Raw genomic sequence first — 17,011 nt, forward strand, 5'->3', positions numbered from 1 at the left:
TATATACGCAAGTATAAAATTCTCAAAAAGTGGGTGCTTATTAGCCTTGTTGCATTACTGTTTTCTGTCACGAGAGGCCAAAAAGCATTTTCAGGCCGTATTTCGGCCGTAAAGCGATACGCTAGAGGAACAAGGATAGCACGCGATTGTCGCTCTTTGTCTGATATTATCTCCCAACAATCGCATCCGTGTGCTCAACGTATCGGTGTGTGCCGTCATGGACGCTACACACATACGCAATGAAAGAGAGACAAAGACAGCGCATCATCTCTCTTTGTCAAACGATCAGTGTACTACCAGCTTCGACAATATCGAAAAATGGATGTAGCACGGACATGAACTAAAATCGAAAAGTGGATGTAGCACGGACATGAACCAATTGGCTGTTTTATCGGCTCCGAAAGTGAATGTGGCCATGTAGTTCCAGGCGGCGTAAAATGGATGTACGTGACGCTAGTGTACGACCTAGAAAAAGCGTCACACGAAAAATGGCAGCGTGGCGACTCTCATTCTTCTCTCTGATACTGGTATACTAGAGTCCTATATAGGCTATTTTCCGATATTAATTGTCAGTACTGAAAATGTATAATTTATGTCACGTGCACTATAGATTTTTAGTACTGGCAGTAAATATCGGAACGCAGCCATAATCAGAGAGGCGACATCGTTACCCCCTCCATGCTTCCTATGATCGCCATGTTGAGCCTGCAATTGTCCATTTGTAAATTAAAAATGTCTCAGAGATATTTAAAATGTTTTTTTTTTTAGAAAATAACATTACAAATATACTTCTTTCTCATTTACTGTACGCCGGTTGCGGTTAGTTTGCACGTAGGATTCACTCATAGACATATAGGCTGCGGTCCGAAACAAGCTTACAGCGCTCACGACGTTTAAGGCGCTCATGGCCGGTCCGATTCAAATATCACGCTATAAGTACTTTTGTTTCGGACCAATTGTAAGCTTACTCACGTGCTGTATAACCTAAAATTCTATAATATTTGTTTTTTACAATATGCTTGGAAGTTTTCAAATCTTATTATATGTTTAATATTCATCTTATTTATCGTTGAAATGGAGAATAAAGAGCAGAAAAGTATATTGTTGCAATGTTTGGAATTTTATTGCGAAAGCGATGATAGTGATTTAGAATTTATAATGAATACATCTTTAAGTAGCGATAGTGAAGAGGACGAAACAAGAAATTTTGTAGAAATTATAAATTTATATTTAAATGAAAGAAGAGATAAAATACATAATAGACCTCGCGTCGAGAATTATGTTGAATATACTAATGTTCTTCCTCCTTTTCTAATCGTTGCTTTTCCGCGCATTTCTGACGTCACGTAACTAGGATGCTCATGGTGACCTACCTTCCAACCAGGGGCACCGTGAGCGCTGAAACGTCACGTATCTATGACGTCACTTTGTTCATTAGAACACTGCGAGCGTGAATCGGACCGGCTGTGAACATGCTGTTAGCGCTGTAAGCTTGTTTCGGACCGCAGCCATAGAATGGACTGAGCGTTGCGATAGACAAACGCGCGCTCGCTGTAGAAAGAGAGATACTATATGGGAGGCCTATTTTGTCTCTTTTCCTAGCATCTCATTGGTGATTTTGTCCCTCCCCATATAGAAAATTACCAATGAGATGCTAGGAAAAGAGACAAACATAGGCCTCCCATATAGCACGGGTGTCATTAGGGTGCAAACCCATGGCAGCGGGAAAGCGTAACGCGGAACAAGAACGGACCAATCGTGAGCGTAGCGAAAACTGCAGAACGCTCGCGATTGGTCATGCTCTCGTTCCGCGTTACGCTATTCCACTGCATGAGTTCGCACCCTTAGGGTGCCATTACATGGAGCGCGGAAACGCGGAAACGCGGAAACGCGGAAGAGAATAGTAAGGGCCGTGGCACATAAAAAAACTTAAGCAGTAAGACTTAAGACGTAAGCGAATTGACCAATCACGATCGAACAGTAAGGCAGCCATATTTTAAGACGTAAGGCTGAAAAATTCCATAAAAATGAAATTCTTAAGTTTTAAGTCTTACGGTGAACCAATGACAAAGAAGTTACTAGACATTGATTACGTTCTTAGAACATATATACCTGGAAGGGAAATGATGGATTGAGCCTGTGTCCAAGTTGGGTGCGAGAGAGAACTACGTTTTAAGAAAAGAGAAAGGCAGATTGTAACCTTGGTCTGCAATGCGCAAACGCGAATTAGCGAATAGCGTGAATAGCGTCATTGCTATAGGAGGTTAGGGTTAGGTATCAGTGACATCGGTATGCAAAATTATTTCGAAAAAAAGTTATTTCATAGGAAAAGAAAATGCCAGGCCCATATTGTGTCTTATGCCTTACGTTTCAATATGGCTGCCTTACTGTTCGACCGTGATTGGTCAAAATTCTTAAGTCTTAAGTCTTACTGCTTAAGTTTTTTTATGTACCCGGGCCCTAACCAGATTTTCGCGTTCCGTTCCGTCTGTTTTGATTGCCTTGTATTACATGGAGCAGATTTTGAGCGGAAAAGCGGAACGGAAAATTATAAAATATTAATTCCTACCTCTCTTTCTACAGCGGGCGCGCGTTTGTTTATCTCGCAATGCTCAATCCAGTCTATATATCTATGAATTCACTATTCACTACGGGACCAACATGGTCAGCGCAAGCGAGACACTATTGTCGCCTCTCTGATTATGTAGGACTCTACGGTATACTCATGGCCCATTGGTGATTGGTGTACTCATAGACATAGTAGCATGACGAAAGAGAGCGCTATGCTCTGTGCGAGCGAGAGAGAACGCAAGGGGCACGAAACAGAGTATGTCCTTTTCTACGTGGGCATCGGCCCCCACTCCTTAAATAAAGGCAAACGCTCGGTCTAGATATACTATGTCTATGGGTGTACTTCTATATGTACCCCCCATAGACATAGACTACGTTTACACGTCACCCCTAATCGGGTTTAATAACATCCGTAGTTCTAAGGCTGGCCAATCCACAGTCATTCCATTCTTCAGAGGCATAGCTGTGATTGGCCAGTTTTACAACTACGGATGTTATTAAACCCGATTAAGGGCCAATTTCACCAAGTCCGGTTAGATTAACCGACGGTGATAAAGGCAAACGCTCGGTCTAGGGGTGCGTTCGGGGAGACGCTATTAGCGCTAACAGCGTCGTTCTATCTTTGTTACTTATTGAAAGTTGAACAAAGACAGAACACGCTCATAGCGCTAAAAGTGTGCTCCCCGAACTCAGCCTAGATATACTATGTCTATGGTCTAGATATACTATGTCTATGGTACCCCCCTTACCTCAGGGAACGAATCGTTGACGCGTAGTGTACACGTGCACTTAACCTCGAAGTATTTCATGAAACGTTTTCAAAGAGAGCGCAATAAAAAACCTCCTGGTGATCATTTTTAAATTCGTCAAATATGCCTGCTCCATGCGAAGACATTATCGAGGACATCGAAGATTTAATCGCGTCGCAAGACATAACGCCTAAAGAAAGATATAGCTCGAGGAAACATATTACGATACGACCGAAACGAAGAAAGCAAGCGCAGGAGGAAGTTTCACAGCCGCCTATCTTGTCAAGTATAATACCCGGCACGCAGACGATCTACGTGAAAACATGGGGTTGTACGCACAATAATTCGGACACTGAATATATGGCCGGACAGCTGGCATTGTACGGTTACAATTTGTCTGACGATAAGCTAAAAGCAGACTTGTGGCTTCTGAATTCGTGCACCGTCAAGAATCCTGCGGAGGATCAGTTTAGGAATGAAATTGAATATGGCAAGAAAATGGCCAAGCACATTGTAGTTGCCGGGTATGTTGTCACATGAAAGTATGATGAGCAAGAATTAAATTATTAAAAAATTTGAGATAAAAGAAAAATATAGGTGGATATACTATCACAGATATTTTACTTGAGAGAGTTAAACTAAAAAATTTTCTTTAAAAAGAAATTTATTTTTCTTTAGATATTTATTTTTCTTTAGATATATTTTTTTAAACAATTGTGCAGAAATGTGTAATGGCAAAATATTAGTATTAATTTAATAATATATTAGAATAAATAACATTACCTCATTAAATATTATCTGATATTTTTACTTAATTGGAAATTAATATATAACATTTTACAGTTCTTATTTTTTAATTTTAAGAATTTCACAAAACTATACATGAATACATATATGCATCAATAGCAATCAATTTAATAATATAGCAAGTATAGAGGGTGAAGCATCTAAAACAGGCCATCTGAATAACTCAGCTGCTTTTGACAATAGAAAAAAATCAGATCAATTTTGCTTAGTTTCAAGGAGGACATAATCTGATGTCAATAGTTTTTTTGTAGATGCATGGTCTGATGCATTTTTCTTTATCGCCAAAAGCAGCCATTATTCAGGTGGCCTGTTTTAGATGTCTCATTCTGTATAAATATCAAAAGGTATTACTTATCAACATCAGATTCCTAATAGAAATTTATATTTACAATTTTAATTTGTATTCAATTCTAAACATATAATTTTATTAATCGTTTACAGATGTGTACCACAAGGTGCTCCAAAATCCTCCTTCCTACAAGGATTGAGTATAATCGGAGTACAACAGATTGACCGAGTAGTGGAAGTTGTGGAGGAAACCTTAAAAGGAAATACAGTGAAATTTTTACATCAGAAAAAGAATTCTGGTAAGAAGATGGGTGGCGCTTCGCTGAGTCTTCCAAAAGTGCGGCGTAATCCACTTATTGAGATCATAGCTATCAATACAGGTTGCTTGAATCAATGTACCTACTGTAAAACAAAACACGCGCGAGGAGAACTGGGCAGTTATCATCCAGAAGAGATAGTTGAGCGAACTAAACAGGCTTTTGAAGAGGGCGTGTGCGAGTTGTGGCTCACATCGGAAGACACAGGCGCCTACGGTAAAGACATCGGTTCCAGTTTGCCGGAATTGTTATGGAAACTGATAGATGTGATTCCGGAAGGTTGTATGATGCGTGTAGGCATGACCAATCCACCATACATCCTCGAGCATCTGGACGAGATGGCTAAAATCTTGCGACATCCCAAAGTCTACAGTTTCCTGCACATTCCGGTGCAATCTGGCAGCGATCAGGTGCTAGCCGATATGAAACGGGAGTACACATGCGCTGATTTCGAGCACTCGGTGAATTTCCTGAGGGATCGAGTGCCAGGTCTAACCATCGCCACGGATATTATTTGCGGCTTTCCCACTGAAACAGAAGTGGATTTCGAACAGACGATGACACTCTGCCAAAAATATAAGTTTCCGAGCCTCTTCATCAATCAGTTTTTTTCCCGGCCCGGCACACCCGCTGCTAGGATGCCAAAGGTGCCCGCACAAGAGGTGAAGACCAGGACTAGAAGATTATCGGAATTTTTCCAATCGTACGAACCGTACCAACATAAAGTGGGACTGTTGCAGAAAGTGCTAGTGACAGAGGTGTCACACGATAAACAGCATTACGTAGGCCATAACAAATTCTACGAACAGGTGTTGATTCCCATGAAGGAGAAGTATATGGGAAAAATGGTTGACGTGAAAATTATAGAAGCGACAAAGTTTTCCATGAAAGGGGAACCAATTAGCGAAGGCGCATCCCCGGCACTAAAATCTTCTCTATCGCGAGAAATAGCCCTCCACAGAGCACTAGAAGAGACGAAGCCGTCGAGATATGGAATAGCAACGATTACGACAATCTTTTTTGCTGTAATAATTAGGATATTATGGAAATTTTTAACTTAAATATATATAACTTATTCTAATATTATATATAAATAGAGATTATATATACTGAATACATTATATACATTACACACAATGTGAAATAAATGTGGAATTTTATGTGCATAATTGAATAGACATTTTCGAAAATATTTATTTAATGTAGATATAAAGCTTAATAATAACTTTATAATAAATCTTATAATAAATCTTATAATCATCTTTGGATAAAGAAAAAGACACGAGTTTATACAGAAAATACTATATTTAATCGACAATACAGGAACCTACCCTGAAAGGGGCTTACAACATTCAATTAATTTAATGTAGACTCACTATAATAATTCTTGGACACCTCTCTAAATATATATTTTCTAGAATCATTTCTAGCACACAAAAAGATTCGGAATTCTTCAAATTTAAGATATATAATAATAATATGCAGAAAAGATTGAGCATTTTTGCATGTTTCATAACATAGCTTCGGACAAGTGTATTATAAAACTCTATATACTAAGTATTAAAATATGTTTCATTCTTATAAAAATATCGAGATTTTTCTTATTGCTTATCAATGACGCATTTTATTTGGTATCACTTTCTCCTTGCTAAACAAATTTCTTTTTTTTTTTAAATATAGCTTAATCTAATAAACGCATTGGATTATTGCCAAAATAATTTTTGAGTATTAAAGATGAAAAAAAAAAATATTCAACTTCTTATTGCATTAACCTGTGCAAGTTGTAATCGCGAATTAATATCAAAACAATCGGATTTTTCTTATATAAAAATGCTATAATAATACTTTTTAGTGACACAGACAATCTTGCAAAGCGATAAATTTAATATGTTATAGGTTAAAAAGTATGTTATTGTTTAAAATATGACATATAAAATAAAACGGGACAATAATATTCGAGTCTTCGAATTAAAATATCAAATAACGAGTTTGATTTAAAGAAGTAATGATATAAAATATTGGAAATAAATAATTTAAAAGATTTTAATGAGTATCTTTGTGCGCGTGTGTGAATCATGCATAATCACGAGTAAATCATGATATTATTAATAACATTTTCTCACTCGGATTATTTCGTGATCAATATTTTTATCGAAGACGCACAAATGTTTCTACATCTATTTTTTTTAGAGAGCATAAAGAGAGCATTAATGAAGCAGATTTATTTGACATTAACAAAGCAAATGATAAGATTTTTGTTGCTTGTTTTGCTATATTATAAATGATAATTTTACTGAAACAATGTTAGCCTAAAATATTTATCCTATATTAATCTTTTCTTTTCGAAGCACATCCATGAAACGAGATATCCATGAGATATCATTTGAATTATATAATATAACAATCGTACTTTTTTATATCGTTTTAAGAATGTAGCGTAAATAAAATATCGACCACGCGACTTTGCGCTCGGTACTGACACGAAATATATTACTATTACTCGATTGCTCGATTATTTACATACAGTCTTTTTTTTTCGTATATGCACCGCTACAGAAACAACAATACAAATGAGATAAACTAGCACTCATTTAAAAGATAAGAAAAATGTAGAGAGACTTAATTAAAAAGGGAAATTAAAAAAAGGAAAATATACAAACAAAAAAAACGAAAATAGAATATGGCACCCCATTAAGGGCTTTACTCGAGGATGAAAGATGCTGAAACGCTCGATCTTTCTTTCTCTCATAATTATATCAGTTTTTAAAATATGGCAATTCTTATGGCGCAGGGGAGGACGGAGAAGGGAAACTTAAACATGGCACAAATGGTATAATTCTTTGTACCGGCTATTTGACGTCAGGAAATACGGAGCAAAGAGAGGAGTGTTTTTTTCTCTTATAAACATTAAATTCCTCGTTTCGGCATAAAATCTTCAATTAGTTTATTCAATAATCTAAGACGGAAATATTAAAATGTTTCAACCATATTTGCGGAATGATAATTCTTTTGCCGATTATATGATTGTCATCATCGAGTGCGCTCCATCTTTTCCGATGACGGTCTTTTCTTATTTATTTTCTGCTCTAACACTAATATTTTCGCATCCTTGCACTTAGCCTTCTGTTTCTCCTACTGCTATGCAATTTCGATAATACTTCTTGAACGATTCGAGCAAAACGATCGGGTGCACGTAAATATAGGCTTGCATCAGAGAGAGAAGAATGTGTAGATGTTTGCAAATTATATATCTATGTAATTAGAATTGAAGAGACAAATTTATAACAGGGTATAATACCGGGAATAACATGCTACAAAATTTAGAAAATTAGTTTTAAGAAAAGTATCTGATTTCTTAACCTAATTGTTTCATTTGTCACTATGAACATTCTATATGTGACAAAAGACAACAGTGCACTGAACATATTTCTTGGGCTGCGTTCCAATAGTTACTGCCAATACAGAAATTCTATAGTTTACGTCATGTATACTATAGATTTTCACTATTGGCAATGAATATCGGAACGCAGCCTTGGAATCATCCCTCAAATAATTATCGATTTTATCATAATCCGTCCTACTGTTTCATGGATTCGTTAAAATAATTCGACTGTGGAGTAGAGTCAAATAAGGAACGAAATATCTTTTTCGCTTCAAAGATTGGAAACTTCGAAATCTCGTAATGTCTCGTGAAAGATGTTAGACGAATGAGAATCGCGTCCCGATGGACGTCGAGTTCGCGCGCCACGATCGTCCCAGCAGTTATCGTGTTTTACAGGATGATTCCGCGTGCGCGCGACAGAGAGAATGAGAGAAGAGCGGCTTCTGCGGACGGGCTTCGGCCGCAAGAAACGCGCGCGGAACCGCGATCGACTTTCCTCGACTTCATTATGGAACCGAGAGCGCCGGGTAAAAAGCGGAATATCCGGGCGGCGCAAAGTGTTTCACCGGTCCCTCTTACGGGGTTTTACGACCGTTGCTTTTATGGTTTCTCAATTCTCTTTCCCCTCTCGCATTCTCGTTCTCTTCCTTTCTCCATTCCTCGCAGGTAACTCCCTTTAACTGCTAATTCCTTGTTTTCTCGTCCCTTCTATTTATCTCTTTCTCTCTCTCTTTCCACGTCTCTTTGCAGAGTCCAGAGTAAAGGTTGTTCCGAAGATCTAGGAAGAAGAGGACTGGAGGATGATTCGGTTACTCCGCTGTCATCATTCCAGAGATTTAGATCATAGTTCGATCATTAGTCCACATAGTGTCGATGGATGAGGCAAATTAGGGTGTTCTCTAATTTTATAGCGCTTAAAAATCATGTATAAGCGGAATTTACGACGACATACGCTTGTGCGTACCACCTCTTTTTTACCAGATAAAATATTACAGAAAGGCACAGTTAAGGCACTTTTTCTGCAAAGATATATTAATGAACCATACGGGTGATGCAACCGAATTCATCTCGATGCACAGATTACGTCGCCATTGCGCCAGTTCCTGTTCGAACGATCATTGGGCTAACAAGAAGTATTAATCGCTTAAATATTAATTTACGTTTAATTGTATCTGTATAAAATTACTTTTGATTCTCGACGTCTACAATATATCGTCTATAATACACATTTCCCTCTCGGTATAGAGTCGATGCGACTCTGTAACTGGACTAGTTTTTCTCTCCCCCGAATGCGATCAAGGTGTAAAATCAGAGGATGTCGCTTTATAATCGCCGCAGATTCCGCTTGCTCTGCCTCGAACCGACGATGAGACGTTTATTGTTACGTTTCGTCGGGGTGGCCAATAAAGGCGTTTTGCACGGGCCCGTATGCGGCTTCGATGAGCAGGAGATGCAGAATTCGATGGAGCAGCCTTGCCTCGAGCAGGTTCCCACGTTCTTCTCGCTGTCCACATGGCAGGGAAATCTGCATCTCGGACATGGTAGAAGATATTCGCCACTTGCGAGCGTACGACTAGCCTGAAATGAGAGAGAAACTTCAGGTTAAAAGAGAAATAAAGTAAAAGATTGGTGAATAAAATAATATATAGTCGTATTGCATAATAAGGAGAATAAGCACGGTATATAGAGCATAATATAATTAATAACTTTTAATATAAAGTCTCGATTAATATATATTTTTCTTAATCTTAAGAAACCTATAAATTTTATAACATTTTTCCAGGTATACTGTGTGTATGTGTATAAAATTTTAAGAAAAGCGAACAGATAATTTCTTGAAAATTTAATGTTTTATATAGATATTTTTTCATTAAGTACTTTTTGAGTTATTTTATATCGTAATCTGGCGTCACTATAAATGCCGCACCCTGTATATATCGTATATATATATATATTTTTTCTCTCATTATATATATTTTATACTACACATTTTTTAAGAAATAAAACTTTTCACTTATATTTTTTCTCAAGCAATTCTTATATCAACCATAATCCGATTAAATTCTATTTATTTCTTACAATATGTGACAATAATAATAATAATTCACAAATTAATAATTTTAACCACGAATAAGATAGAAATCATTAAATTTTTTTAGCCGTATTTCGATATACATATCTACAGAGTAAATATATGCAACGATATAAATCGGAATCGATGATAGATAAAGTAGAATCTAATATATATGTACTTAATGACCTAATATATAAAAATGTATTTTTTACATTACTCTACGATGCTAATGTAGAAATGTTAAGAATTTATCCGAATGTGTTTCTTCCAAAAAAAGGCATTTGTCGAAAAAATATTGTAATATTTCTAACTAGCGCTTACCTATTGCATTTTTTAATATCAGCGATATATAATAAATCTTAATTTTTATATGTGAATTTAACGATTTAAATGTCCTTTAATCTAAAATGACAAAAAAGCTTATAATCTAAGATCTTTGATTAAAATCCTCTGTAGAAAGTCACGCTATATTATAATTAATGAAATTAGCTGCATCAATGTATACCTGCTCATCAGTAAATGACTTATTGTGTTAATGTTAATGTAAAGCGAAAGATGCATTGACGCATGCATCAATACACGATATGACGTTTAAATAAGATATAACGATTAAAATGAACAAGCACGAAATGAAAAAAGCGAATCTCTACGAAAAAACATTAATTTTTCATACGAAATCTTTTTTCTTGATTTGTATATTTTAAAAACTTAAATTAATTTTCCAAAAATTATAAATGCTTTGTAAATTAGAATAAATATACAAAATGCGGGGGAAATCAAAGTACAAACATGGAAGAGGATAAAGGGCCTAGGAGGATAAGCATGTAAAAGTTGCCCCCGCACGTATCAAGTCTAGATTGACACCATAGATTGGCATCTATGTGACTAAAAAATCCTGCAAATATCAACCAAAAAATTACATGTTTGTAGGAGTTATAGAGGGAGAAAGCAAAATCAAAAAAATGGTTTTTCTCGAAAACGGCTGAACCGATTTTGATGAAAAAAATATATGTTATGAACATCAATGAGACTATTTTAAGAATAAATTTAAAAAAGATTCTAACAAAAAATATGGGTAAAAAAATATTTTTGAATTTTTCAAAAATTTTTTTTGAGTTTATGTTTCAGAGTAACACTTCCAATTTTTTTTTCAAAAGAAACCTTAAAATGTCTGCTTTCACACATATTTTCCCCAATTTTTTCGTAGAGGTACTTCATGGCGAAAAATGATGAAAATCATGCATGCGGCAAACCACGCTTTCACAGCACACTCTCGCTCCAGTCGCGTACTTCGAACCCGACTGACCGGTTGACACTATATTAAACTAATTTTAGTCTGTGATCATATGTCACCTTTGGCAACCTCCCGAATCCGCTATTCATTTGTTTTCAACTCTCTAAGGTTTACGACAGATATCCGAGCGTTTTATTCTGAAAGCCAACTTCAGCCGTGACTTTTGCTTCCCGCTCACATGAAACATCTGAAAAGAACTAATAATAAGAATCTTTCGTTATTTCATGATTCTTCTTGAAAACTGATTGATGTGTATTCACGACGCATAATAACTGCTAGCAATTAACGTATGCACAGAAGTACATATACTCCGTCCAGCGAGAGAATGATCTCGGGTCGGACAAAAACTCGTCCGTTTCGCGCAGGTCTCCACCCACAGAAACCGTATCTACATATAGGTATTGAGTACCTCGCTATGTTCTCCCCACTTTGCCTTGCTTTCTCCCTCTATAACTCCTACAAAAATGTAATTTTAAGGTTGATATTTGCAGGATTTTTTAGTCACATAGATGCCAATCTATGGTGTCAATCTAGACTTGATACGGGGGGCAACTTTTACATGCTTATCCCCCTAGGCCCTTTTCATATAAAAATAAATCAAAAATCTAGAATAAAGATTTCCAAGGGGTTGGTCACTAGTGGTTATAGTGTAGATTACCTCAGATTATCTGAGACTACCTTAAGGGGCTACATACACCTAGTGGTAGGAAAAATAGGGGGAAATTCAACAATTTTTTCTTTATAAAAAAAATTTTTTTATTAAAAAATTTCTAGCTACATCTTAAAGTAAGTCCTTTAATGTATATTTAGTAAAATTTTCATTAATAAATATTGAAAAATGTGTCGTGGAGACCTCATCTCCTGGAAGCTGTTCGACGATGCGGTAACCATTGTAGCTCCTCCAATTTTTATCTGAAATCAAAAACCAAAAAATTTTCTTAAAATATATAAAAAAAGAAAGTTTTTGTTGTAATTGATTTTTAAAATTTTGATTTTTCGAAAAATGGCAGCCGTTTGAATGCAAAGATATGATTTTTAATCTGATACCTTCGCATTCAAATGGCCGCCATTTCTCAAAAAATCAAAATTTTAAAAATCGGCTACGACAAAAACTTCATTTTTTTATATACTTTAAGAAAATTTTTTAGTTTTTGATTTCAGATAAAAATTAGAGGAGCTACAATGGTTACAGCATTGTGGAACAGCTTCCAGGAGATGACGTCTCCACATCTCCAAACATTTTTCAATATTTATTAATAAAAATTTTACCAAATATACATTAAAGGACCTACTTTAAAATGTAGCTAGAGATTTTTAAATAAAAAAATTTTTTGTATGAAAAAAAAATTGTCAAATTTCCCCCTATTTTCCCTACCGCTAGATGTATGTAGCCCCTTAAGAATACCTAAAATGACCTACAGATTATTTGATATTACCCTTAAATTACTTAGATTTCTTATTAGATTACCCAAGATTACCTGAGAATGCTAAAAATGATTTAGAATTACCAAAAATTACCTTGGATTACCCAAAATTTCCTTTGGATTGCCGCCGAATTACCTAGCCCTTGTACAAAAATTACCTCAGTGACCAATTCCTCGAAGATTTCGTTTTCGAGAAAAACATTTACGATGTTAAAAATTGAAAAATTAATAATATATTAAATCGATGATTTTTCTCGTACTCTATATGTATAAATGATACATCAAACATAAGTAATATTCTAGTTTTCTAGTATATTAATAAAGATTCTTTTCCATAAAGTTGTGATAAGAAAAATATTATCTTCTTTATAAATTTTTTTTATACTTACTTTATAAGTTTATTCTAAAAATTTAATATAATTTTTTATAATATCTCTTATCTTTCATATTTCTATTCATTAAGAGTATATACAGATATTAAATATAATAGAGATTTTTTAAAGTTGCAAATTTTATTGCTAGTGTGATTATTGCTCAAGAGTAAATATGTATATGTGTACGCGGGATGTGTCATTGACGGTATACACAAAGTATAATTATATAAAGTTGACGAACTGGCAACATGATTGTCCGCCGCAGTCGATACTTTTGAAACCTTTCTTAGAACTTTGATAAGCAGGCCTATCGTGTAACCTTCAGGCTGAAGATTTGCATGAAGGTAGATAATGTGAGAGAAACGCAAGCGTGCATTTCTTTCTCTTGTCAGCTCATTGACGTTATAGTGCGTCAACTTGTAATTTTAATAAGAAAAAAACACGCAATTGTAGAATTAACAGATATTAAGGAACATAAAGATAACACATAGTAGAAAAAAAAAAATTATATAAAATTATAATCACAAACGTTTGCTCACAATATTCAAGTTTATAGCATTAAAACTTAGTAATAATAAATAAATAAAATTTTAATTTTTTTAAATTGTTGGAACAATATAAATAAAAATATTGTCGATTATTATGCGAGAAAGAAAGAAAGAGAAAAAAGAGAGTTAGTGCATCATTATCCTTAAATAATTGTCATGTTATTTATTTTGTATTTTTGCAAACGTCTCATTACGCATCGCTAATAAGCAAATATAGCTATCATGCGTAAGAAAATCCAGCATTGAATACAAACTTCGATTTTTTCACTGTTATAAAAATATTAGGTCTACCGGAAAGTTCTGTCCGTTTTTGGAATAAAACAAAATACGGACAGAACTTTCCGGTAGACCTTATATATATATTTCTTATACTTTATAAAAAGATAACTGAGAGAAAAATTTACAACATTGCTGTTATGATCGATATTAATGTCAACAATAAAACTATGTTATATCTATAACTGATCAAATTATTTTAAGTTATTTTTTTTCGAAATATACAAAAACATTATTAATCCAGAATATAGAACAGATTTATGAAAATTCTATAAGAACACGTCAGTCTGATACATACATATTGTATATTGACATTGCAGAAAATATTTTTAGCTATTACATATTTTTTAAATAGAAATTGTGTTTTGATAGAAATTTCATGGATTGTGTTTTAAAGATATTAGAGAGAAATAGAGTTAAAAAAACACCGAAATACACAATATAATATACCAGCTGGTTCAAAAAACACATGTAAATGCTAGGAATGCGAGGAAATTCTAAATCAACAAAGACATGTAAGAAAAACAGGTTCTCCGTTTATTGAATGAAGCGCTGCTTACTATATAATTGAACATACAATTACAGCAAGTCTTTTTAATGTTCGCGGCAGTAGCGACGACATCGAAACAAATATTGGTTAGCATAAAATTTAACATAAAACCATCATCTGTAACATCTGTAAGATATCTCTTCCTAGTGTGATCAATGCGCATATACATATATATGTGTGTTAGTTTTCTTTAATAAAGTCAGATCATCTTTACGTATCTAATTAATTTGTTTACCGTACGAATTTCATTACCATAGGCGCATAATATATGTGATAATTTAACAAAAAATGAACACTGGACATATTATTTTTAACAAAAATGTAACTGATAATATTATAAAAAATTTAATAATTGCTTGACTTTAATAATAGCAATCGATGTTTGCAATTTTAATTTACAAAAATGGAGAAAATTTTTGAATAAATTTCTTTTAAACAAACGCAATTAAATTCGAAATAGGAAAAGAAATATTTTCTATCATGTTCTCCCTCGTCGAATCTGTAAATGCGGTGATGCTTGGGATTCAGATGAGACCCTAAACACACAATGTAGAAACTGGCTTGAGGCACATCACACAATCCCCACGCCATCTCGACTTTTCCGAGAACTATTACTACAACACCATTGCCTTCGAAAAAAGCTATAGTATGTGACATCATTTTAATATTAATATAACCTACCAATTCCTTAAATTCAAGAGGGAGGGAGAAGAGGAGATCGACTAAAAGTATAGAACGATTGGAAACTAATTGTAAATTGTCTTATCTACGATATAATGCATCTTTCCACAATTCTATAAACAATGTAGCACAAACACAAAATGATAATATAAATATACATATATCTGAAAGATTTTTTTCTTACATATTGTGAAATAAGTTTATACGACTAATTAATTTCAATGATTAAATTTTGTAATGATTAATGTAGAACTTGTAATAATGGTAATATCTCGTAAATAAAACAATTGATATTATTTTTTTTTATTTAATAAACATAAATAATTAATTTTAATTTAAATAATTAATTTTAAAAAATATATCAAGTATCAATGTATAATTAAGAGAAAATGTAAATATGTGCAGAAATAACATATTTTTTTCATTCTGAAGCCACAACATTGTGTATTGGTGGCTCTCGCCTCAACATATCAATATCATCCCCAGCAATTTAAGCCGATGACGTATGCTAGTAGATCTTCGGTGGGGCACTCGGCTAACAAGCAGCGGCATCCGGCTCATGCTACAATGTGATATACTAGACGACAAATGTTTTTCACAACGTATTTCTCTTCACAATTTCTATTTCTTGATCTTAATCAATGTACAATATTTGATTTATATAAAAATACAACAAAGAAATACATAATTGTTCACGTTAATTAGATAAAATTTCAACTTTACTCATAGAACATATAATTTACAATAACTATTTTGATTTTTTAACTCCCAAAGATTGATTCTGTTATATTTTCTCTCCATTCACTCTATCTATAATACATCATATTTGTGTGATTATAATGATCTGATTGTGAATTGTCTTGCAACTTTGTATGTAAACGTCATTATTTTAAGAAACTGTTTTTTTAATCAAATGTATCTACCGATCTTGTCATAATGAAATATTATTCCGAGTATTATTTGTCTATTAATAGCTGCGTAAACTGATATCTCCGTAGCTTAGTTGCGAGCCGCAATCTAATGGGAAATGTAGAAACGATTACGGTTTGAAGTGGTCCGTCGGGAACGCCACAATGTAATAGGGACCCAAGCAACTTTGTATCTCCCACATGCGAGGGGTTCACCGATCTTCACGGAGAAAAACGCTCGTTTCGTAACGACCACAGACTACTCCTCTAGACCATTTGCCCGGCATTTTGTGGCACGAAGAGAAAAATGGAAGGAATGATGCGGTTGGAACCAAAACTTCAATTTCGTTTTATACTGATAATGAATATATGAAAATTTATTTTATGAAATTTTATAATATTCGAAACTAATTGAGTTTTCTGATAAATATTAAATAAAAAAAATCATATATACAATAATTTCATAAAATTTCCACTATATATATTAATAATACATGATATAAAATCATTATTAATCAATTCAATTAATAAAATTTGTAAATGGATATAAAATATTTTATTTCGTACTCAAAAATTGAATTAAAGTAACTCAAATATTTACAAATATTTTTAAGAAATATAAAAGTTTATGATATAAAAATCAATTCAATTAATAAAATTTGTAAATGGATATAAAATATTTTATTTCGTACTCAAAAATTGAATTAAAGTAACTCAAATAACTCAAATTATTTTTAAGAAATATAAAAGTTTATTATTATATTATAT

At 33.9% G+C, this 17,011-nt stretch overlaps 2 protein-coding genes across 2 annotated transcripts in view; one reads left to right on the top strand and one right to left on the bottom strand.

Moving 5' to 3' along the window:
* The first annotated feature begins 3,156 nt into the window (after window positions 1-3,156).
* On the top strand, window positions 3,157-5,901 carry LOC115244099 (threonylcarbamoyladenosine tRNA methylthiotransferase). Its single transcript, XM_029821488.1, has 2 exons — window positions 3,157-3,844; window positions 4,569-5,901. The coding sequence occupies exons 1-2, from the start codon at window positions 3,444-3,446 to the stop codon at window positions 5,791-5,793; spliced, it is 1,626 nt and encodes a 541-aa protein (XP_029677348.1). The 5' UTR covers window positions 3,157-3,443; the 3' UTR covers window positions 5,794-5,901.
* Window positions 5,902-6,381: 480 nt separating this feature from the next.
* The window catches only part of LOC115244100 (F-box only protein 43-like), a 59,288-nt gene continuing 48,658 nt past the window's right edge, over window positions 6,382-17,011 (bottom strand). Inside the window, exon 2 of the mRNA XM_029821489.1 lies at window positions 6,382-9,692. Within this exon, the coding sequence (XP_029677349.1) occupies window positions 9,438-9,692 (255 nt within the window). The 3' untranslated portion in view covers window positions 6,382-9,437. The remainder of the gene's footprint in view (window positions 9,693-17,011) is intronic.

This window comes from Formica exsecta, unplaced genomic scaffold, assembly GCF_003651465.1.
Source record: "Formica exsecta isolate Colony F162 unplaced genomic scaffold, ASM365146v1 scaffold8, whole genome shotgun sequence".
Classification (NCBI taxonomy): domain Eukaryota; kingdom Metazoa; phylum Arthropoda; class Insecta; order Hymenoptera; family Formicidae; genus Formica; species Formica exsecta.

What these genes read in the sequence shown, in the direction of transcription:
- LOC115244099 (XM_029821488.1), top strand. Translation starts at nt 3,444, where the DNA reads ATGCCTGCTCCATGCGAAGACATTATCGAGGACATCGAAGATTTAATC. An exon ending in AAGCACATTGTAGTTGCCGG is followed by an intron (nt 3,845 to 4,568) that starts GTATGTTGTCAC and finishes AATCGTTTACAG; the next exon opens with ATGTGTACCACAAGGTGCTC.